The following is a 25,896-nucleotide window of genomic DNA, read 5'->3' on the forward strand; positions in this document are numbered from 1 at the left end:
GTTATGGCTTACAGTTTAGCTAGGTTGCTGTTAAAATCAGGTACCTACCATAGTTAAGCTGGAATATTTACCATACATTAAAGCCCATGGGGGCTGTGTTTGTTGTGCTCTTATCTAAATGTGTGGGTTGCTCTACAGGAAAGTCTGTCCGGATTTTAACCATTCAGGTGCTACACCCTGAATAAACTGAAGACTTCTAATAAAGACAATAAGATTATATGTTCATTATGTGACTTTCAGTAAATACCATTCTTATCTTCTTTACTAGTAACGTACTAGAAATAAAGGAAAAGTCAGAAAGCGCAACTTACAATAAAAAAAAGTATTCTGTACAGTTAATGCTAGGAAAAGTAAATACATAACCTAACTGGTTGTTCACTTTGTTTTTTGGGTTGCTTGACCTCCACTGTTATTCTGAACCTTTCTACTGTGTATCAGACAAGGTGAAGTGTTTGATTTTCCATCCACCTTGTTCACCTTGCCAGTTAAAGGGAAAGGTCGCTGAAGTGGAGGAATATATATGGAGTTATATAAACTATGTGCTGCATCCTAGGCTGTTGTTCCTGTTGCGACACTGTTACCACTTCTGAACCACAGCTGACCAAAAAAGGAAAAGTGTGTTATTTATTTTATACCACATGTGTGGGAAGCAAAGTAGTTGGTGAATGGCTTTTGAAACAGCATGTGCTAGAATCTGTCAGCTGCAGTTGATTACCAAGGCGGTCCATGGTTACTGCAAGCCTCTGTCCAAACATCCTCAGGCAAATCTATTGTAATGACATTGTGTCTGTTCCTAAAACTACCTTGTAATCCTGTTTTCATGCCAATTTAACTGGGGGACATATGTTAACCAAAATACATTTTAAAAGGGGTCTCAAGGAGATTAAACATTTTGAGGCTTGATTATGCCCTCTTGGCTAGTCAGTAAGGGAGGCAGACCTGAGAGAGGGAGATGTAATCGTACAGTATGGTGAGGCCAGTGTACACTTTTTACCGTGGGCATTATGTATGGACTGTATACTAAGGTACAGTGTTTTCACGTGGCATCATCCTGAGATGTGCATTCCAGTTACAAGCAGTTGTTTGCTTTGGTTGTTTGTACAATATATGTAACAATGACCTAGTTTTATATTTAAAATGATTGCATTTAGAGTATATGCAGAGTCCATTTTTATTAACATTCTGAGTGACTACCCCAGCTTATGAGATGAAGCCACTGCTTTCTGTATATATTCAATAGTATGCACCTTGCTTGGAAGTTTCTTGCGAGGGGATTTAAGACGCTTCCCACCCCATCCTGGAGAACTGGGATTACTGACATCATTGTTCGTGCATGTTTTGTTTTTGTTTGTTTGTGTTTTTTGTTTTTTGTTCTGTTGCAGTTATTTTATTGAGATAATGTTGTACGTCTGCCAGTTGTTAATCCTCAATGATTTAGCATTTGATTGTGATCCAGAAGTGCTTAAAGTTGTTTTTTTTTGTGTGTGTGGCATATTTCTTATTAAGGGCACATTTATACTGTCAGTGGAAGTACCCAGTAAGCCTCAGAATACCCTTCAACAAGGGTTGAAGGGTATTATTTAAAGAGTTGACCGCTAATGTTAATTGTAAACCATAACTGAATTTAAACAACAAAAAAAACAAACAAACAGGAAAACAACGGTAAAGAGGATTTAAACAGTACACTGAGAGAATTGTACCATTCTGAAAGCACAGAAAGAGTGAAGCTTGCAGTATCAGCTCTGTGCCGGGCCCTCCACTGCTCCAACCTGTCACTAATGCAGCAGTCTCACACAGGCCTGTTCTGTTTCACCCTGGAGTATAATTCCTCGCTGATGCTTACAACATTCTTCCCTGGTTCCCAGCACTTTTCAGAAAGCATGCCTTTTATTTTACATTCTAGTTTGTGTACATTCTCCAAAATCAACTTTAGTTGGATTTCCTCGAATTCTGACATGCTTGAAACTGTGTTCTGAAAGCTTAACATTATATTTATAATTGCTTTGGTTCTTGTTCCCAGATGTTGTAGAATGTTGTTGATCTACCAGTTTTACATATTTGCACGCTTTCCAAATTAGTCACAAAAGTGCAAAAGAATGGCATGCTTATTTTGTTATATGGTGAAGTTTTAGTCACATATAGTATATGCGGTTACATACAGTATGTAAATCGCATGTATTTAATATATATCCCTTATAAAATGTGACACAATTTTTTTTTTTTTTTTTTTTCCATGTAGACTACAAATATGTCATAAGAGGGCTAAATGCATGCCAACCAAGGCTTTAAAATCCATTGTATCATTCATCTTCCTTGTGTTCTTTTGCTAAACCTTATGTTACCCCTTTATTCCGCTGAGATTCTTTTTTGGAGCTTACTGAAAAAGCACTAGTTGACGCTGCTGTTGGAAATGGTGTGAAGGAGGTTTATCCATGGCACTCCGATGTGAATAAACTTGTACTTTCTCTGATCATGTTGGCACTGAAATGTGGATAAATAGAGGACCACAGAGTCGAGCACTGTCAGTCTGGGACCTGTCATGTTGAATAATTGAAATGAAAGTCAGATTTGTAGCAAAAACAAACACAATCTGTTTGAAAGAACACATGCCTTTAGCAAAACTGTATACAACCCTACTACATCATTTAACCCCTTTATCTTACCAGCTCACTTTGATTAAGAACAGAATATAATCCAATGCTTACAGAACCGACTTACAGAAAACTGAACTGAAGGACAATATGTGTGCCTGTGAAAAACGTGTTTTTTAACGTTATCTCTAACTTACCTGTACCTGTCAACCATCAGTCATTTCGAATCAATCAGTAACCAGGTATTTAAACCTATCTGTCTGTGCAGTCTTGTTCAGTCTGCCATTTGTATTTCATTCAGTGTGCCAATTAATGCATAAAGGGTCATACAGAGGGTCTGTATAGCTCCGGTTGGGTGGGTACACTGAGCCCAGAGGTCAAGTTTCAGCAATGTAGCCATATTAGGGAACAGCAGAGGTCAACATAGAGCAGTAAAGATCAAAGCAGTAAAGTGCAGAAGCTGTATTGCAGCTGCTCTGTTGTAAACGGTGCACTGAGAATGCAGAGCTGCAGAAGAATATTTTGTACTCTTTTTAGAGGCAGCTTTCTCATCTCAGCATTTTGATTGAATACCTTTCTTGAAGAGAATTGTACTGGGGTCTATGTCCTGTGCATTTCTGGGAGCTATTTAATTTGCAACAGCAAATATATTTAGCATCTGGCATTTATCACGATTTAACAGATCATCAAGTGAGTTTTTTTTACAGATTTTATATTGTCGTTCATGTCAAAACAATCCATTTTGAAACTTTGAATCCAAAAACACAAAATGTAATTTTCAATATCAAAAAACTGTCGAATGAATGCTTTACTCTTTTAATTGTTTTCAAAGCAGCGTTCAAGTTTGATTTGCTTCGTAAAGTTACGCACAGTACGTTTAAAAAATATATATAAATTCAAAAGCCTTTTCAGGAAGGGATACTCAACATTATCAAACGGTTGAAAAAAGCATACTTATTTGAGCCTGTTCTGGCTTTGGACACAGGAGTTGATGGCTGTAGGCCTTCCAGTCAAATAATGATGTCTTTGTGTCAGGAGCTGGCTAGAGTTCTACTATTGTGTGCACCACATACATATGCGCCAATAAACCGTAAATAAAACAAATTCTGATTGGCTAACTCAGAGTGTTGAGGCAGCTAGAATGCTGCATTCAGCATTAAATTTGTTTTTATTTTCAGCTAGAAAGCCTTTCTCTTTCTTCAACATGAAGGAGCATTGCTTTTTTGTACATACAGCCACAGGATGGAAGCAGGAGATCAAAAGTTACGCTTCCCATTGCCTGCTTAGGTCTATTTTCTAGTTTTCATTGTTCTTTTGTCAGGAGCTGTTCATAAAATGGGGGGGGGGGGGCAAGGTGGTTGTAAACTCACTTCTGTAATAGTGAAAGGAAATGCTTAAATGCCTACCTTCTGCCAGTCATAGAACAACTGTAAACTGCAGTGTTGTGTAGCTGCTAGGACAGGATTAAGCCAATCTCTATGTACCTGATAGAAATGGCATTCATATAGCTCTTGAAATGGAAGAAATTGTTTGAATGCTTCTGATACCCGTTGGAGTTGGGGAAACACCTACACTGACTCTACCAAGTGTTCTTATACATTGTCCATTATTATAAACATCAGGAATGATCACAAGAAATCAGGACCTGAAATCAGCAGTCATTATCAAAGAGGACGGTGCCCAAAGCATAAAATCTTGGAACGCTCACTAAACAGTAAAATGTGGTCTTCATCTTGACTCTGTAAGCTCTCTGTAGAAAATGACCTCGCAGGCAGTGTCTGCTGTGTTGGATATCATTACTTAGTAGAACTAGCAGTTTTATGGAGTATCTCTATTTGTCTTTAAGTGGAATTTGAGCTGGCTCAACCAAAAAATTATTAGCAGAGTACAAAAGAGATGGGTTATTCTGGAATGCTGGTAGTGTGTAGTGTCAATGCCCTCATTTTTAGTGTTTTTTTTTTTTTTTTTTCAACCAGTAACATGTGTTGCAAAGATGTAAGGCTGATAGACAGAGTTACTTCAGTTCCCTTTAATAATCATTGAGTGAGCTGCATTGTTCCCTCTGTGCTTGAAAAAGTGACAAATTAAACTTAATCTGTCTTTTCCTGTCCTCATAGGAAACCATTTAAAATAGTCTAAAACTCTAAGGGCAAGTTACCCTGTGGCCCAGGGCAGGGGAGGCTGGGGTAGAGGATTGCAGTGATAGTATCACACAACAGCATAATACTCTCCTAGATTTAGATGAAACACAGAGGAAGCAACATCCAGGGCCAGGGACAAGTCATTTAATGAACTATAGATCAAACATTGGGTTTTAAAAGCTAGCGTGTGGTATTTATTTGTCTCAACGTAGAAGCCAAGACCAGAGGACACAGCTGGAAATTGAGACGTGCTTAGGATAGAGGGTAGAACAGTTCTATGCTTGGGGGTGAGGGTATGGAATGGGTTACATAGCCAAGCTATAGATGCTGAATCTTTGGGATCTGTTAGACCCAAAACTTTTGAGATCAACAAGCTAATAAGAACAGGGCTGAATCCCCTCCTGTTGTTCTTGTTCCTATGTTATCTGCTTATGCTAAACAAGTGTACATATTTGTAGCCTGCTTAATGGCAAGAATTTTTGTTCATGTTGTTTTTCTGCAACATCAGAAAACCACAAAATGCTACTTTATTTTTTACACTGATCCGTGTTCGTAAATTGCGTTTGTTTCAGAGTGTTCAAAGTAAACATCTGTCTGTTTTTTTTTGTTGCCACATACACCCTTGTGGATGTACACACTGTACAATGCGAGGTGTTGAAAGAACTAGGAGGCACACTTGTATAATGCCCAGGTTTACACAGCTTTAGGCATAACTCAAGTTATACAGTAGGGCTGGTAATGCCAATGTATACCTTAGTTTACTTTTACTTGCACTGTAAAAAAAAAAAAAAAAAAATATATATATATATATATATATATATATATATATATATATATATATATATATATATATATATATATATATATGTTAATGTTTTCTTGTTAAAGGAAGGGAAAAACAATATATGAGTAATTGCAATAAGAGCCACTCAGAATGATAGCAAAAAGCAGAAAAAGTAAAAAAATGTAATTTTAAGCACTTATTGTTAAACAATTACTTGGATAATAAAACCCTAATATTTATTATTATTATATATATTATTATTATTATTATTATATTATATACTTTGTCCCATTAGATAATATACCCAGTGCTACAAAGCTAGCATTACTAGTTAAGTAAAAGGGATTGATAACACCATAGCCTGTTCTTTCTACTATAGGTTGAATGGTTAAATTCTGGTCGGGTCGCCAGACATAATTTCCATGCAATAGCCTGGTGCCAGTTTAGGCTCAGCTTCTTGTAGACTCTCTACATCACTCAACCACTGCAACACTCACCACATATAACTCTCTCTTGTACTCTCACAGACACCACAAGGTCTGAGACTGCAGGGAATAGGGAAGGAGAATGTATCGAGGAATTAGGGTTATCAGTGAAGGATGGGCTTTCAACAGGAGAGTGCTGCATGGGAGGACAAGTAGTGGGTCCTAGAAATGTATAATAACTTACAGTAATGCATCTTTGGGCGTTACAGCGCAGTCTGTCTGAGTAAGGGAAGCCATTCTCTTAATTCCATTGCCATTATGCTCATGCATTTATGCAATTGATTTCTGTGCAGTGCAAATTATATATAATTGCATAATTGTTGTTATTTTCTGCAACCACCAAGACCTCTATTTTAATTACCCCTTCTTTCTTTTTTCTCTTTTTAAGGTTTATATCTCTGAATTTTAAAACATCAAAAGTACAAAATGAAGAAAAAAAAAAAAAAAAAAACATCTGATTAGTGTTGATATTAAACATGATTTGATTGCTTTTATACAGAAAGGGAGGCTGAGCATGTGTTATATTGGTAGATTTTTCGTCTTCCTATCACTCAACAAGTACTTCACTGTAACATAAATCAATTCATAGATAATATATACATATAGCAAAGAGAAGGAAAATGTAAAAGTGTTTTTATATGTATTATTATTATTATTATTATTATTATTATTATTATTATTATTACGAAAGTGTTCAGATCATCTCAAAACTTTAGGGTGCTTAAACTCAACAAGCACAAAGGTCTACATATTTTTTATTTTATTTGCTATGCTAAACAAGACTGAATGTGCTTTTCTCCTCTGTCTCCCAGGATGTCCTGGAACCTTGTTATTTTGCTTTTCCTGATGGGATTCCTCTTGATGGTTGTGGAAGCAGGAAAAACGCGACCGCAGGGGGGGATTCCATCACCGTACAAGGACAATGGCAACACCTCTCACAGGCGCACTCGCAAGCAGGAGGTCCTGGCCTCCAGCCAAGAGGCCCTGGTGGTGACCGAGAGGAAGTACTTGAAGAGTGACTGGTGCAAAACCCAGCCGCTGAGGCAGACTGTCAGTGAGGAAGGCTGTCTGAGTCGCACCGTCATCAACCGCTTCTGCTATGGACAGTGCAACTCCTTCTACATCCCCCGGCACATCAAGAAGGAGCAGGAGTCCTTCCAATCCTGCGCCTTCTGCAAGCCACAAAAGTTCACAACGCTCACTGTTGAGCTGGACTGCCCGGAGCTGCAGCCGCCCTTCCGACATCGGAAAATCCAGCGGGTAAAACAGTGCCGCTGCATATCTGTGAACGTCAGTGAATCGGGCAAGCAGTGAGATAGTCCTGTCAGCATCTGCCATGTAAATAATACTTTGCCATTAAGTTGGATTTCCTCTCAAAGGAGGGATCAAGTAGAACTGATTTTAGAACTGAAATGATTATTTCCAAGAAGGAAGTAGGCACTGGCTTTAAATAGTGACCCATTTAAAAAAAAAAAAAAATATATATATATATATATATATATATATATATATATATATATATATATATATATATATATATATGATTTTTAGTATATATAAATATATATTTAATAAAATTTGCCACATTCGGCTTAAGTTATGCATCTTGATCAGAACTAATCAAAATATGTACACAATTTGCACACAAAGCAATAGGAATATTTAACAGCCAGTAAGCTGTTATATGCTATAAGAAAAAACATCACTATACATATATATAGTCTTCTGATAAGTCCCTAGCCTTGTGTGGCCTAACTAAACAGCCTTAAACAGATTCACTGACTCTTGTCTTTTCATAGTCTACACATCTGCCAGCCTGGAGACTGCTGCCTGAGATGCGATACCAATGTGGTGCCAAAACAGATAGGAGACTCCTTAACGAGTGTGATCGTGATAAGAGAATCAGAGCTGCCTGATTTAGGTGCCTGGACTAGACTGAGCTCCAGCTCAGAGAAGTAGAGTGGCTCAGAAAAGGACTCCACTGATATTGAAATATTGAGAGCCTGCAACAAAAAAAAAAAGAGATAATTGTACTGATTTAAAATGTAATAAAATAAAATGTATTTAGAAAAAATAAAACATCTATATGTACAGTTCTATTTTAAAATGTTTATTTTCTATTTGAAATAGTGTAATCAATGTGTACAGTAGTATTGTTCTGCCTCTAATCAACATACATGTGTTAACCTGCAATTACACTAATTAGATTAATGTTGGCTGCTATTTACTTCTCAGATTTGAGTACATTTTTATGTTATGTTAGTTTCTAAGGGGATAAAGGTTTTAAAATGACAAGAAATAAAAATGCAGTCTGTATATATTCAGTTTACAAATTCCAGTAAAGGTCATTCATCGACATAAACATAATAAATCATAATTCAAATCCTGTTTGATATTTTACTCTGTCAGAGCATTATAAAACACAAATTAAGGTTATAACACTATAATTGAAAATATGTTGAACTTTGACTTGTAGCCCTCTTTTGGGAAATACTTGTGTAGAGAAAGAATGAGTTGTACCTTTGCTTGTGTTCTACCATTAGGTACCACCTCACAAAAAGGCTTATCAGTGGAAACATTGATTTTTACTTTGTCCTTGTCGTTGTGTGTTTTGCTTCCTTTTGTATTCATTGTTATTTGGCCCTTAAAGGAGCGCCAGAGCTAATATAATAAAAAGGTTTATTTATTTAAAGCATTTACTAGGAAATGCACCCTGCAACTGAAGTCTCATTTCTATGTGGTGTATGTTCTTTTAAAGATATTTAAATATTTCTGTCTATAGTTCCAATTTGACCTTGCATGACTACTGATATTGTGCAGCATTCTTAAACAGGGTTTCCCCAATTTTTTTAGTTACCGGTAATCTAATTAAAAAAGCACAGTAAACAAATAAGTACATAAAATGTAAAAAAATCCAATGTAATTATTTTATGTTTCCTAAACATTTTTTGACTGTATATAGATTTCTTATAAACCTATTATACATGTACGTATATAATATATACACGTTTTTATAAATACTGGTTGTAAATTCAATAGGCTATGCTACTCGTCCACATTTTCCACTACATAATAATAATAATAATAATAATAATAATAAATACCTGAATCAGAATTCCTCATGGACAGTGCAAGGCTGTCACCAGTAGAATGTGCTTACAGATACACTGCTGTGCAAAAGTCTTCGACATGTTGCATTTTTCTACTCTGATGCATTATAAGCATCAACAATTTACTCAAATCCTCCACTAGTGTTTTCTGCTATTATAACAACCTTGACTTGCATAAAGAAGGAAAAACACTGAGTGAAATAGCTCACATCACTTGATTTTCAAGGTGTGGTATTGTGCCTTCTGCCAGTTTTTCTATCTTTATGCAAGTCGAGATTGTTACAATAGTAGAAAACACTAGTGGAGGCTTTGAATAAATTGCTGCTGTTCATAATGCCTCAGAGTAGAAACATGTCTAAGACTTTTGCACAGCAGTAGATATATTTTGTTGTTGTTGTTATTGGGGCTCCAGTACTCCATACGAGTTCAACACATTTCTCAGTAGGTGCAAATCTAACCGGGACTTTCTGGAACTTCTGATTTGTCTTTCTGAACAAATTCATGGAAACCAACAGTATTTTCTTTTTCATGTTTTCATTCTTCTAAAACACATCTTGCTCAATGAATTAGGGTTAAGAGATTTTGCTTCAATTCCAGGTGGTCGCTCAAGCCTGGTGCTGTCAGTAGCCTGCAGCAATGCTAATTTAATACATTATGGGGTACACACAAGACTTTTTTTGTCCTTGGCAGGTAGCCATGATAGATGTTAGTTAAGGCTAGTGTTTAATAAATTGCATCTTATTACTAAGGGACAGAAAAGTCTAGGCTTAAAGGAATCAGCCTGTGACCAAACACAAATATAATAAGTGTGTTATATTCACTAGCTTTCTGTGCTTTGCAACAGGCTTCATTATTTATTTACTGCAAAGGGCTGCATTTTTTATTTATAGTAGCTTCAATATTTTGTTTATAACCTTGCTTGTATAAAATCTAAACTATAAAAGCACTATCATTTTATGGGTCAAATGGCTATCTTTTTAAATGTTGAATCAATGGTGTTACATAAAAGGTACGGTTTTCAGTCATGTTTCTGTCAGTTATTTAGCGTGAGAATACAATTTACCCACCCTTTTAAGCCGTACCATGGTTTGGCTGCTCACTTCCTATGGTGTGAGAGATGTGTGTGGTAATGTCCCATTATCACAACAATGGAGAGAGCATTTAGTTTCTAAACTGTAAGGAACCCCTGCCATTCACTTTCACTGTAGCTTTTATCTACACAATTTCAAATGTTGACAATTTACATATTACTAGGATTTTCAATGCTTAGTATGTGATCTGAACATAACACATGGGTAGGTGTTGCAACGACCTTGCTGTATAAAAAAATGGTTCCAAAACAAATTCCATGTTACGAATATTACACTGTTTATTATATTAGCAGCAACTGTAGTAGATGCACATATAGTTATCTTTTTATAGAGCAAAACATTACATTGTTTAAGTCACCAAAAAAAAAAAAATTTAGATGCTGAAGTTTATACAAAATGTTGGCAGATTTAATGGGGCATCATTGACCATTTTAGTATAAGCAGTGACTCTGCCAAATGTCCTGACAGCCAGACTAAACAGCAGTCATTGCTCGACTATTTACTGCATAAGCACTGGCTTGATGGGAGGAGAATTAGTAAGGGTGTTGGTCCAAGAACCTTTTCTGGGCAGGTTCCATTTTCTAAAGCAATGTACTACCTCACAGCACATATCAAACATCGTATGAGAGTTTTCTTTAAGATCAGAGTCTCAGCATGGCATTGGTTATATTTTCTTAACTGAGGGAATGGGATTTCTGTATCTAATTCAGTCCAGCTGGCTCTATTATCCTAATAGGCTGTTCTCAAAGACTCCGTAAGCAATAGAGCTCTGAATGCACTGAATTTTGTTCTGAAGCTGTGCTCTTATTGTATCATAGAAAACAGAATGTAAGTGGTCAGCACCCAATATTAATCACGGTCTTCCTTTCTACCAAATCTCAAAGGGGTATTATATATATAGATATATATATATATATATATATATATATATATATATATATATATATATATATATAGTGCCTATAGAAAGTCTACACCCCCTTTCAAAATTTTCACCTTTTGTTGCCTTATAGCCTGGAATTAAAAAAAAATAAAATACATATATATATATATATATATATATATATATATATATATATATATATATATATATATATATATATATCATTTATTACATATCCTAACCCACAACTTACAAGTGAAAAGGATAGTCTAGAAATTTGTAGAAAATTAATTAAAAATAAAAACTGAAACAACTTGGTTGGACAAATGTCCACCTCGCTTGTAATAGCAATCCTAAATTAGCTCGAGTGTAACCAAGCGCCTTCAAAATCACACACCAAGTTAAGTGGCCGCCACCTGTGTTAAATTGTAGTGATTCACATGATTTCAGGATAAATTCAGCAGTAACTGTAGGTTTCCACTACTGGGTAGTGCATTTCAAAGCAAAGACTCAACCATAAGCACCAAGGTGCTTTCAAAAGAACTACGGGACAAAGTTGTTGAAAGGCACAGATCAGGGGATGAGTATAAAAAAAATCTAAGGCCTTGAATATCCCTTGTAGCATGGTCAAGACAATTCGATCAAGCCGTCCCTCCAAACTAGATAACCGAACAAGAAGGAGACTGATCAGAGAGGCTACCAAGAGGCAACTTTGCAAGTTATTGACTTTTATGGCATTTAAATGCATGAAACTCTGAGGCACTGACACAACAAAATGTGAAAAAGTTCAAGGGGGTGTAGACTTTCTATAGGCACTCTGTGTGTATATCATACCGCATAGTTATCAAAGTTTTCTCGCCATGCAGCTCTCCATCTGGTTTGCTGACTGCTGCATAATACAGTTTATATCCCGCCCGACATATTTGTTTTCATCGAGTTCAATTTGTATGAATTTCAGAAAGTCAGAAAACATTGACAGTGAGGTTTTTAATCACTATTTTAGTGTTTGGAGTATCTTCCTTTTGTAGCATGTTTTCTAATTCTTTTTCTGATAAGTCACAGAATCAGTGTTTTTCTCTTGTTGTGAGGAGTGGAGATGAAAGACGGTCCTTTGAAAAGGGACGTGACTAACAGTGTGTGTATTTGTATGGTAGTGCCTTAGTTTTGTCTCATTTCATGCATCAAAATAAAATAAAATGAAAATAAATTGCCATAGTAAAATGAAATACGTAGATTCGTCATATTTGATAAATTGGAACCATTGGGAAAAAAAAAAAAACATAAAAGCGTGTCAAAAGCACTGGAAAAATGTCTTCTCTCAGTCCAAATGATCTGACTTTTTATGAAGAATGCATACATAGTTTCATCAATGCAACAAATAAAAAGTCTGACTCTGAAATGGTTAATATGTGAGATGTAAAATGGGTTTTCTTGGACATATGACCAATTTGAAGAAGTTGTTTACGGAAAATTAAGTCAGCATCTAAAATTTGGTCTTTATTATCTGAAAGTAATTTTAGGATGTTGGTCCCAAGTGAAGATTGCTGTTCCATTTTGCCTTAGGCCATTTCTTAAACAGTGAAAAGTTGAAGGATGTATCATAAACACAAGATATAAACTGGGGAGAAAGAGGCTGAGGATTTCCAAAAATAAAATAAGCTTTTTTTTTTCTTTTAAAGCATTTCAGCTTGCCTGAAGTGGTCTTCAAAATTGAATAAGTTGGAAAACTAATTATAATTATAAAATTATCTTTTTATTTTCTATCGCCGTATTGATCACATGGCTGTCTCCATTTATGTATAGACACCATACTGGATTTACACAAAACTTACATTGTAGGAATAGGAATGCAATTGAGTAATACAAAACATGCAAGATTAACTGTGCTTACAAAATGTATCTATGCATATTTCAACTATTGGGCCATAGCTGATTAGTTGATTAAGAATCTGTATAAATAGCCATTCGAAAAGATATGATTTTAATTAACGCAAGAACAGTGAAAGATATGACCATGCCCTGTTTGAGTAATTGAGATCACCTGGTTGCTATTGGCATGATTGAAGGTAACCTGTCTAAGGGAAGTTTCCCAGAATATGAGATGTTCTGCTTCAACAATCAGCAGACTAGTCCAGAGAAACCAGGAAACCGGCTCTGTGAGGGACAGGCCATATCTTGGAAGGCAAAGGGTCATCACACTGGCCCAGGACTGTCACATTCGACTGGTCCATCTGCGTAAGAAATTACCAGCATGAAATTACCACTGCATCAGCAGAATGACTGTAGCTCGCCGTCTGCATGAAAATGATTTGCATGCTTGGAGGCCATTCAGGGGTAACATTGACAGAAAACAACATGTGTTGAGACATCGTGGTGAGTGTTATGCTGACTATTGTGTTGTTCAAGACAACCGGTGGGGTGGTGGAAGTGCGATGATGTGGGAAGGAATCTCCTTTAACACAAGAACACCTTTGGTGCAGATTGAGGGTAACCTTACTGCTCAGCGATACATTGACGAAGTCCTTGAGGCAACAGTTTTTCCATTCCTGCAAGCCAATCCTGAAGAGTCGGTTTTCCAGCAGGACAATGCAAGACGACACAGTGCTAGGATTACAATTGCACAACTTCACGAAAACAATGTCAAGGTCTTGCCGTGGCCAGATTTTTATCCTGACCCGAGTTCAATAGAACACTGTGGGTCCAAATCGCCAGTGCCATCCACAGGAGACAACTGCAACCATCCAACCTTCGCCAGCTGGCTGCAGCTGCGCAGGTAGAGTGGCGGAACATCCCACAGCAGTCTGCCCAGAGGCTGATCAGGTCTATGTGTCAACACTGCCAGGATTGTGTTCATGCTCAGGGAGCTCATACCCGATGCTAACTTTGCAATGTTTTTATTTTCACAGTGTTTCATACTGAAAACTTAGGATTCTTCGAACTGTATTTTCGTCCACATTTTCTGTGATTTTGTTTGATATCTATTTTTAAAATATTTGATTAAACCCATTAGACCTGAGTGTTGCATTTCTTTTGTGCATCAGTATACACGTAGTTATATATATATATATATATATATATATATATATATATATATAGATATAGATATAGATATATATATATATAGCGGGGAAGTCTGTGCAAAAGCAAAACTACCACTTTGGAAGAAGCGTCTCCCTTGGCAAGGCTGATATGAGGCAGCGATATGCGATGTAACAAAAGAATCACATCGAACGTAGCATTGTCTGCTTTTATACACAATATTTTTCTTAGTAGCGAAATTCAACTACTATTGTAGGTATTTTTTTTTTTAATACATATGTACATATTTGCATATCGGTAATAAAAACGTTTTTGGTATATTAATGCTGACATTCTATACCAGAGGTGTGCCAAACCGCGGCTCCCGAGCCGCAAGCGGACCTTTCGCAGTTCAAGTGCGGCTCTCGGTGAAACGTTGGGTGACACACACTTTGCAGCTCGAATGAACTGAAGAAAGAACAATTAATGAAAAAGAGGGAATGTAAAAGCAAACGCAAGTTTATTATTTGTGTTCTCTGTATTTATTAGTGTTAATTACTCTTTCTTCTCTCCTGTTTCTTTGAGCCTGCATGTTCACTCAAGGATATTTTGTCACTTGTTGACCTTTGACACTGCTCGCTGGCACATGCGTATTTCGAAGATGGATGTGCAGTTGAAAGTCAGTTTCATAATTTTAAATTAAGTGCTCGTTCGTTTTGTGGACAATGACATTGAGCAAACCCTCCACGAGTAATATATGAAAGTATGAGGCTTGAAGCCAGAATGAGAGAAAGAGTTTGCTTTCACTGAAAACAGTAAACCTGTGTCTCATCTGCAACAAATTGCTTGCACACTATCGCCTGTACAAGGCGAGCAACCTCAAACGTCATTATGAAATAAATCACAACACATTTTCATCTGAATATCCTTATGCATTTTAATTCCAGGCTATAGGGCAACAAAAGGTGAAAATTTTGAAAGGGGGTATAGACTTTCTATTGGCACTGTAGGCTGATTTGATTAATTGATTGATTGATTGATTGATTGTTGAATCAATCAGTAAAGATGCCGATTTAACGACTCAGTGGAGTTTTGTAAGTTGCTCATGGCAAACTCTCTATTCAGATGAATTAATCTTTTTATAAGATTGAAGTGTTGACACTAGACTAGAGAATGCATGTTGAAATGTTTTATTGCAGGTCTAAAATTTATATGTACATATCTTACGTCATGAGCAGGTACTATAATCCCTTTCAAAATAAATACAGTGCATTTGTCAAAATTTCATGTTTTACAGTACATGTCTTGCGGCTTTCGACCATATGGATATTTTAGCATGCGGTTCGTAGGGTCAGGTCTAATGTCTATACATTACCAGGACCTGAAAACTTAACAATTCATCTCAGCCTGATAAATACTGTGTCGCCAAAATAAATAACATAGTCATCAGGATCGTAGCCAGCCATGAAAAACAACCAGGCACTTGCCCGTGCCTTCCACCACAGAAGTTTTTATAATGGAAGAAAAAAAGATGAGGACATTGTTAATATATGCTGTTTATTTAAATACAAAGGTTTAGTTATCAGATTTTTTATTTTATTTATTTTGACTACCTGAGCTTCTAAATTTGCAGAACCTGTGTGATTCTGTACAGTGCAAACCAAGTAGCTTTTTCTTTGCAAGTGTCCAGCACGTACTGGATGAAATAAAGATGTATCCCACTTACTTCAAATGCAAAAGTAAAATGCTTCTAAATACACCAGAACGGATATTTGGGGTTTGTGGTTTTCAGGTTTTACAGTGCCAAAAAAAAGTTTGTGAACCCCTTAGGATTTTCACATATTTCAAACCTAAAATGTTATTAGATCTTAATCTAAGTCCTAATAATAGATAAAGATAACCTGATTAAACAAATGACACAAAAACATAATACTTTTTCAACATTCAATATCCATGTGTGAAAAAGTATGTGAACCTTTAGATTCAGTAACTGGTGGCACCCCCTTGAGCAGCAATGACTTCAACTAACCATTTCCTCCAACTGTTGGTCAGACTCTCACATTGATTTTAAGGAATTTTGGCCCATTCCTCCTTACAGAACTGCTTCAACTCGACGACATTTGAGGGCTTCCTTGCATGGACAGCTCATTTCAGGTCCTGCTACAACATTTCGATGGGGTGCGGACTTTGACTAGGCCATTCTAAAACGTGGAATTTCTTCTTCTGCAGCCATTCTTTTGTAGATGTGCTTGTATGTTTAAAATTATTGTCTTGCTGCATGACCCACTTTCGGTTCAGCTTCAGCTCACAGATTGATGGCCTGACATTCTCCTCTAGAATCTTGTGATACAATGCTGAATTCATGGTTCTGTCAATGACGGCAAGCAGTCCAGGTCCTGAGGCAACAAAGCTACCATAACACTCACACCACCATGCTTGACAGTTGAGATGAGGTTCTTCTATTCGAACACAGTATTTGGTTTTCGCCAAACATAACATTTCTCATTGAGGCCAAAAAGGCCTACCTTTGACTCGTCTGTCCAGAGAACATTGTTCCAGAAGTCTTGTGAAGTCTTTGATAAACTTCAGACGGGCAGCAATGTTCTTTTTAGAGATCAATGGTTTCCTTCTGGCTATCCTTCCATGAACACCATTCTTGTTCAGTCTTTTTCTGATAGTTGAGTCATGAACACTCACATTAGCCAAGGTGAGAGTGGCTTGCAGATCCTTGGATGTTACTCTGGGGTTCTTTGTGACTTCCTTGATGATTTTCCAGTTTGTTCTTGGAGAGATTTTGGAAGGATGACCGCTCCTGGGTAGAACGACTGTGGTCTTGAACTTTCTCCATTTGTAGAAACAGTGGATTGGTAGAGCCCCAAATCCTTAGAAATGGTTTTGTGACCCTTTCTAGACTGATAAGCATCACTAACTGTTTTTCTGAGGTTCTCAGAGATTTATTTTGATTATGGCATGATGTTTCCACACACCTGTATGGTGAAGACCAAACTCACAGTTTCTGATCTTTATATAGGGTGGGGCCTCCCAAACTCACCCCTGAAGATCTACCTAATTATTTAAACACCTGATTCTAATTATCGCCTTAATCGAGCTGCTAAAACCAGGGGTTCACTTACTTTTTCACATACCCTGAATCTTAATTACTCGTATTTTGTCTAATTCATACATCATTTGGTTTCAGAAGACATGGAATTGGTTAATATAAACCCTATTGAATATTTAAGAAAAGGCTGGTTTTAATTCAAGAAGGCTATCTTGGTAAAATATGGAAATTGCATAATTATCATTGGGGTTCACAAACTTTTTCTGGGCACTGTATTTTCTATGCATAACAAAGGATAAAATGTATTTTATTTGTGGCAAAGAGACATGCAAAAAGACCTAAATAAATCATTATTAATATGATTTTAACCGAAGCCCAAGCTAGCTCCTGCCTTGTACAATAATGTACATGTGTTTGTGATTCAAAATCTTTTTGCTCTGCAAGAGACAGCAATGTATCTGGGGCCTCATTAGAAAGAGCAGGCATGTCTACTATGGTAACCAAGGAGACTACGGACCATGAGCAGTTAAAAGTTTGTGGTTCTGTGACATTCATCTCCACTGTAAAGCCTAATGGACAAAGAAGTGGCCCGTTGTTGTCCCAGTAGCAGACATTTTTTTTAATGTACCCTGTGTTGCCAGGAGCGGTCTTGTGGTCATCAAGGGGAAAAAGATTCACTCCTCATCCGGAAAGTGAAACACAAATACCAAGCAGTGTTGTCGCAGCAACAAAATCCTTTTGTACCAGTTTTTAACCCTCTCACTGATAAATTAAGAATGTTTAATAATAATAATAATAATAATAATAATAATAATAATAAAAATAAAAATAATAATAAAATGATGATTGTGTAGTAGTTATTCCTACAATATTAACAACATGCATGTAGAAATATTACTACGGTACATTTAGTGTTTAAAATTCAATATTAAGTAGTGTACATTTTAAAATACACAGTTACAAGGACCAGAGATGAGAGGGCCGGTCTTAAGCAAGAACAGCTGGAAAGACTCATTCTTTGGCCTGAAAATTTCACTTTCGGTCTCACTCTTTGGGATAGTCAAAGAAAGTGTTTCTCTCTCTCTCACACTCACATACACACTATATATATATATATATATATATATATATAAAGGTAACTGATAAGAAAAAATGCACAGCATAATTTGAAATGCATTAAGGTGAGTAATAAACTGATACCATTGTGATTTAGCAGTTGGTTCAAACAATCAAATCAATCTACAGTGCCTATAGAAAGTCTACACCACCTTTCAAATTTTTCACCTTTTGTTGCCTTATAGTCTGTAATTAAAATGCATTAAAATAGTTTTTTTTCTTTTATTTACACATCCTACCCCATAACTTCTAAGTGAAAAAAAACATATTCTAGAAATTTATAGAAAATTAACTAAAAATAAAAACTGAAATAGCTTGGTTGGATAAGTGTCCACCCCTGTTGTAATAGCAATCCTAAATTAGCTCAGGTGTAACCAATCGCCTTCAAAATCACACACCAAGTTAAGTGGCCTCCACCTGTGTTAAATTGTCCACGAGCACCAAGGTGCTTTCAAAAGAACTACGGGACAAAGTTGTTGAAAGGCACAGATCGGGATGGGTATAAAAAAATATCAAAGGCCTTGAATATCCCTTGGAGCACAGTGAAGACGATTATTAAGAAGTGGAAGGTGTATGGCACCGCCAAGACCCTGCCTAGATCAGGCCGTCCCTCCAAACTGGATGACCGAGCAAGAAGGAGACTGATCAAAAAGGCTACCAAGAGGCCAATGGCAACTTTGCAAGAGCTACAGGCTTTATTGGCCAAGACTGGTCAAAGTGTGTATGTAATAACAATATCCCAAGCACTCTACAAATCTGGCCTGTATGGTAGGGTGACAAGTAGGAAGCCATTATTCAAGAAAGCCCACCTTGAATCCCATTTGAAATATGCAAAAAAAAAAAAAAACACTGAGGATATTCTGTAGCCATGTGGCAAAAAGTTTTGTGGTCTGACAAAACTAAAACTGAACTTTCTGGCCTAAATGCAAGCATTATGTTTGGTGCAAACCCAGCACAGCGCATCACTGAAAGAACGCCATCCCTACTGTGAAGCATCATGTTAGGGGATGTTTCTCATCAGCAGGGACTGGGGCACTTGTCAGGATAGAAGGGAAAATGAATGGAGCAAAGTAAAGAGAAGACCTTGAGGAAAACCTGCTGCCCTCTGCAAGAAACCTGAAACTGGGACTGAAGTTCACCTTTCAGCATGACAACGACCCAAAGCACACATCCAAAGCTACACTGGAGTGGCTAAGGAACAAAAAGGTAAATGTCCTTGCGTGGCCCCGTTAGAGGCCAGACCTAAATCTAATTGAAAATCTGTGGCATTACGAAGATTGCTGTCCATTAACCGCTGCAAAGAAGAGTGGTCAAATATTGCCAAATCTAGATGTGCAAAGTTGGTAGACCCTTTATACCTACAGACTCACAGCTGTAAGCCAAAGGTGCTTCTGCCAAGTATTAACTCAGGGGGGTGGAGACTTATCCACTATGATCTTTCAGTTTTGTTTTTAATATATTATTTTATCAATAAAAACACATTTTCCTCTAACAGTGTGGAGTCTGGTATGTAGACAAGTGGAAAACAATCCTTAATTAAAATGCATGAAAAATGTGAAAAAATGCTGAAGGGGGTGTAGACTTTCTATAGGCACTATTTTATATACCACCTTTCATAATGGACCACCAAAGCGCTTTACAAGATACAGTAACACCAAAATTCATAATACATGATATACAGTAAAAAAGAATGCTTAATAAAAATACATGAATAGTAGCAATAACACAGCAACTAATAGCAGATATCAGGCTTAAAGAGCATGGAAAGCATGAGGGAACAAGTGGGTCTTGAGAGTTGATTTAAAGCGAACGACGACGGGAGCATCATGCATCAAAGCTGGAATAAAGTTCCAAAGAGTCAGAGGCATGAAGCTAAACGGGCGTTCTCCAGGTGTGCTGCACATTTGCTTTGAGATAACAAGCAGGCCAGTTGGAGGACATAAGCTTGCTGGCAGGGACACAGCAGGTCAGCAGGTTGAGGAGGTACTCAGGATCTGTGTGATGAAGGGCATTGTAGGTGAGCTGGAGAGTTTTGAATGTAATCCTGAACTTTACAGGTAGCCAGTGCAGCTGGGCAAGACGGGGCGTGATTTGTTCATGTTTTTTTTTTATTTTTTTTTTTTTTTTTTTTTTTTTTTTTTAATATCTGCAAAGGATCCTGGCAAGAGCATTCTGAACTAGCAGCAGTCGTTGAGTCGAGAGGAGACAAATGCATGACAAAGATTCTGGGAGGGAAAGGTAGGGATGGACTTGAGATGTTTCAAAAGAAAGATTTGACCACTGAGGAGATGTGGGAATCAAAGGTGAGGTTGCTGTCCAGAAGCACACCAAGACTTCATACAGTGAGGGAAGGCAGCAGCAGAGTTTGAGGTTCGGTGGGGCTATATTGAGATTGTTAAGGAGTACAGAGTTGAAGTGAAAAATGTTGGCAGACATCCAGGTCTGATTGTCTTGAATGCAAGCCGAGAGCCGGACCATGCAGAAGGGCTTCCAGGTTCAAGTTTTAAGTAGAGCTGGGTGTCGTCAGCATAGGAGTGAAACATGAGGCTGTGTTGGCGGATGAGGTTACCCAAGGGAAGCATATAGATATTGAAGAGAAGGGGCCCAAGAACAGATCCTTGGGGGACACCACAAGTGACTGGGTTTGCAACACCACTGCATCCAGCATAGACAACAGACTGCATGCGTCTGGACAGGTAAGAGGACATCCAGTAGAGACAGGTTACAGAGATGCCAGCATGTTTCTGAAGGCGGTCAAGAAGAATGCCATAATCTATGGTGTAAAAAGCGGCTGTTAGGTCAAGGAGTTCAAGCACAGAGGGAGCACCAGTATTAGCATTGAGCAGATCATTCACAATCCGGAGCAGAGCAGTTTCAGTACTGTGATGAGGCCAGAAGTCAGACTGTAGGGATTCAATAGATTGTTATCCATGACATGTTTAATCAGCTGACTGACTACAGCCCTTTCGAGAGTTTTGGAGAGAAAAGGGAGATTGGAGATGGGACAGAAATTAGACAAGTCAGATAGGTCGAGGGAGGGTTTTTTGAGTACCGGGGTAACTCTGGCTAGTTTAAGGGTAGCAGGAACTGAGCCAGATCTAGGGACAGGTTGAGAGTGCATAACTGAAGGAGCAAGATCAGAACCACAGAAATGGACAAGATTAGTCTGCCAGTGGGCACGTGGCAGTAGTTGATCTTAACAGTAAGTCGGAGACATCAGCAATAGAGAGGAGAGTCAAGGTTGTCAAGTAGTAGACCGGGTTTGTGGCGGGACAGCGTAGAATAGATGATGTCAATTTTATTCCGAAAGAAATCATGACAGATAAAGGAGGATGCACAGGATATGGATTTGTTGGTGGCTGGACATAGGATTTGGTCAATGGTCTTAAAGAGAACATTGGGTTTACCGTGTCCCAGATATGATTTCAGAGAAGTACTTCATCCTGGCAGTGGTGAGCGCACGTCTGTAGCTACCGAGATAGTCAGTCCAGATCTCTCTGTGAACAGTTAGTCCAGACGACCATCACTTGTGCTCAAGCTAGCGGCAGGCAGACGTAAGCAATCGAAGTGTGAATGTGTACCATGGGCAGTTTCTATCTTTCTTGATGGCTCTGGTTGTGAGCGGTACAACAGTGTCAATGATATGAGTAAGGATGGCATTGTAGAGGGTCACCGCATTGTCAACACAGGATGGGAGAGTACCAGTTAGTTACGGGAGGCGGGTGAAGAGACACATTCAGAGTTTCAAAGGATTCAGCAGGTTCTTGGGATGGAAGGAGATAAAAGTAATCAGTAGCAGAGGAAAGAGCAGGGAGATTAATATTACATGTGATTAAGAAATGGTCAGAGAGAAGAGATATCCGAGACAGAGATTTGAGGGGTCATGACCCTTGGCGATGAGATCCATGGTGTGTCCGAGTGTGAGAGGGGACGTAGACAGATTGAGAGAGCCCAAGATAGTCCAGAAACATGCTGAAGTCTGTCACTATTGTTTTATAAAAATATAAAAACAATATGAATTGAGAAATAAGAAAATGGTGAACAAATTTGAACAAGATGGCTGCAGTAACTGTATCAATTAAATATGCTAATTAAAGACTACAATAAAAAAAAATGCAAGATTAATTTGATTTTTTATTATTATTTTTAAATGGCTTGATTCGTGATAATGGGATTGTAACCAGGAGGTAACCAGTTCAAATCCTAGCTCAGCCACTGACTCACTGCGTGACCCTGAGCAAGTCACTTAAACTCCTTGTGCTCCATCATTTGGGTGAGACGTTGTTATAAATGACTCTGCAGCTGACGCATAGTTCACACACTCAAGTCTCGTATCTTCTAAAGCGCTTTTTGATGGTGCTCCACTGAGACAAACAGAGACAGAGAGATAGCGTTTCGACATTGTGAACCTGACGAAGACCTGATGTCTCGAAACACACAGTTTTTTTTTTTTAAAAGATTACAGTAAATCTTGTTCTGATTTTGATTGTGGGACCAATTGGTGTTTTGGACTTCAAACTATGAACCAAGGTTGGTGTATCGATTTGAGAAGTGAGCATAAGCCCAAACAGAATATTCTGTTTTGGGGGAAAAAAATAAAATAAATAAATAAATAAATAAATAAATAAAGTGTGCAGCAACGATGCACTACAGACATCAAATGGGGGAAAGAATGACTAGGTTTCATAAAACAAATTGCAATAAGACACTGATGCTTTATTTTCTCGTTTTATTTTCATATAAACCAATTTAGTTTTGAAAAAAAAGTCCAAATAGAAACCCATTGTATTATATTGCACATGGTGATAAGTCATATACAAGCAATCAGGGTGATCCACACACAGCACAGGTGAGCTATGAAACACAAAGCCACATGCTTAATACATACTAAAAGAAAAACAAAAACACAATTAATACTACTTTACATCAATAAAATCATAGAATATATAGCATTTAAAATATAGTTTTAGTAACCCAAAGTAACACAAGACCATAATGTAATTTACTGTATATATGTTCTTCCAGATGTTTATTTAGCACAGGCAAACAGGCCTAATGGTACCTATTAAATCTATTGTTAGAAATACATAAACAAATAAATAATCAAAAATAAATGGGAGGATCATCATGGACAAACTGTTGGAAAATCCTTATTTATAATTATTTTATATGTATAGCATATTTCATATTGTCCAAACCCAATACTATAGCAACCACTGGCATCAATATATTGTGTTTTTATTTATTTATTAAAACATGCCATCAGGCTTGGACAGCCTCACAAATAGGGTATTTGCATTAACGTAGGAATTCATAGTCTCAAAAACCATTATGGCAAGTCATTTACATTGGAATATTTTATAGCACTTTAAAAACATAATTGTTGTCATTAAGACACTTTTTTTTTTTTTTTTACCATGATCACCCTTATTGAACCCCCCCATATCCCACTCTAGAAGAAACATGATTTCAGCAAGTTATATAAAGATGCAGTAGTGACTGGTGAAATGTGAATGGTACATAACTTCAAGAGGTGTATTCTATAAAACCAAACAGTACTGGATTTAAATACTGACATTTTTTTTAAAACCTTCCCAATTTTTAGACAAATTATCAAATACGTACTTTTGGATGACTGATTTTTTTATAACCTTGGGTCCTTTTTAATTATTTAAACAGTATTTACTTCGGCCGCTGTTTCAATTCAATATACCTCTTTATCTTTGTTTCGTGTGCTTTGATACGCCCAGCAAACTAATCCCACAATCAAACTGTGACCTACATAATACAACAAGGTAAAGAAGTGATAACATGCAATTTGATCAGTAAAACTGTGGTATAAAATGTCATTGTTACAGTAGCTTCAACGATTGGATGTCATTCAGCAAAGAAACAAAGTATTACTTGGGATTTCACTGCAACTGAACTGAGCTCAAACTAAGACCCCCCACTTCATTTACCACAATCAGTTATGAAAATAAATATTCCAATTTAATTGATATTTTTGCTAAAAAATATATATTTATAAATTTGACCTCATGTTAACATAATGTGTATATTTTTGAAAACTGGGAAAAGTCCTGAGATTGTACCTACCTCATAAGGTGTAATGCTTAGGCTTAATTGGGCAAGAGGAAATGCAAATACCTTTTTCTGTAAAAGGCTGTGGCCAACAGTTCATCATAATACATTTAATTTGGGAAACACTTTAGGAATTGGCACTAAAACTTAAAAAAACCCACCACATTTCATTATGAAAAGCCCATTTTGTTAGAAGCAAAATACAAATATTAAATTGCCCACCTGGCAAAAAAAAAACACTCTACTGACATCATAATCATAACTAAGCGTTACTGCAATAGTCTACAACAAGATCAACATTTTAAACAGAACACTATCCTTCATTAAGACAAGGTCTCCGTGTTGTGATATGTAATGAGCTCTGACTTATATACATGTTTTACACAGATATATTACTCAACATACGGCTTGGATTTTCACACTGGCTACAACCAGATCCACTGATGCTGCTTAAAACTGCAAGTGTCTCCAAGGCTGAAAGCAGTTCCTCTTGGTCTAAAGACCAAGCACATCACTCAACATATTCATGCTGGAAGAGAAAAGCAGGCAATAACTGCATCGGGAGGGCAACTATATCGAACAGCTTCGTAGGTCAGATTGTGAACTCATTTAACCCTTGGTCACTTATGTACAAATTATGTTCTTTCTACGATTTAAGGCCACAAATCGTCTCTTTCTTACCAATGCCAAGGGCACAACAGAAGTATTACAATCACCACACGCGTACCTGTGCCTTTGACTGGTGAAACAAAAGATTTGGGTGATAAGGCTAACTTGTCCAGAAAATGTACAGTAAGAGAATACTTCTTATGGTGATGAATTAAAAGGAAGCCAAGTGACAGTTTCTGAAACAATGTTGGTTTATGAGTTGAAATGCTCCTCTGGAAGGTTGTCATAAGCTTTTGTTCTCTTATGCTCTGCAGACAGGAAATCAGATTTTCATGCTCAGTTTTGCTTTCTGTATATAAAAAAAAAAAAAAAAAACACATGAATTTATATCTGCTTATTATCTATATCCATCTACATAAACAATACTGTATCCAATAAAGAGCAACAATTATGCATTTAAATAAATATAATCCCATCAATTAAAATGGATATGGCTGTGCTAACAAACACATGTTTATTTTTATTACTTACTATTCCAGAGTCATGCTTCGGTCTAACATTATAGGAAGCTTTTTCTTTTGCCTGCCTGAAGCACTCCTCTGCTTCCTTCAGCCTAAAACAAGATAAAGCAATGATTAGTCTTTTTTTAAGATTTTTATTCTGGACACTGCGTACTGAAAAGTACGTACCACAAACCTGTGAGGTTTTGTCATTTTATAATTTTTTGAGAAGTCATCTGGTTTTGTGAGCTTTCATAACACCGTGTAACAATTTTTTTGTTTGTTTGTTCCTGGGTAGTCTTTTGTGACCAGGACAGTGATATTTCAAAATATCACTATTCCCGATGGGAAAACGGACAAATGTGTGTCTTTTCGTTCACATAAAGTCAGAAAACAACATATGAATCCAAATTAACATATATTTAT

General features: G+C 37.1%; 2 protein-coding genes across 4 annotated transcripts in view; one reads left to right on the top strand and one right to left on the bottom strand.

The window, feature by feature from the left end:
• LOC121316735 (gremlin-2-like) overlaps positions 1-8,854 on the top strand; it is a 13,980-nt gene extending 5,126 nt beyond the window's left edge. For 2 of the 3 annotated variants that reach the window (XM_041251865.1, XM_041251867.1), the window contains exon 2: positions 6,814-7,456. In XM_041251865.1, coding sequence (XP_041107799.1) covers positions 6,815-7,315 — 501 coding nt within the window. In that variant the 5' untranslated portion in view covers position 6,814 and the 3' untranslated portion in view covers positions 7,316-7,456. Of the gene's footprint in view, positions 1-6,813; positions 7,457-7,800 lie in introns of those variants that run through there. The other variant, XM_041251866.1, reaches the window with a different exon arrangement.
• A 14,055-nt stretch (positions 8,855-22,909) lies between these two features.
• Positions 22,910-25,896, bottom strand: part of fmn2b (formin 2b) — a 98,680-nt gene continuing 95,693 nt past the window's right edge. Inside the window, 2 exon segments of the mRNA XM_041251868.1 lie at positions 22,910-25,319; positions 25,502-25,583. Coding sequence (XP_041107802.1) covers positions 25,293-25,319; positions 25,502-25,583 — 109 coding nt within the window. The 3' untranslated portion in view covers positions 22,910-25,292.

This window comes from Polyodon spathula, chromosome 6, assembly GCF_017654505.1.
Source record: "Polyodon spathula isolate WHYD16114869_AA chromosome 6, ASM1765450v1, whole genome shotgun sequence".
Taxonomy (NCBI): Eukaryota; Metazoa; Chordata; class Actinopteri; order Acipenseriformes; family Polyodontidae; genus Polyodon; species Polyodon spathula.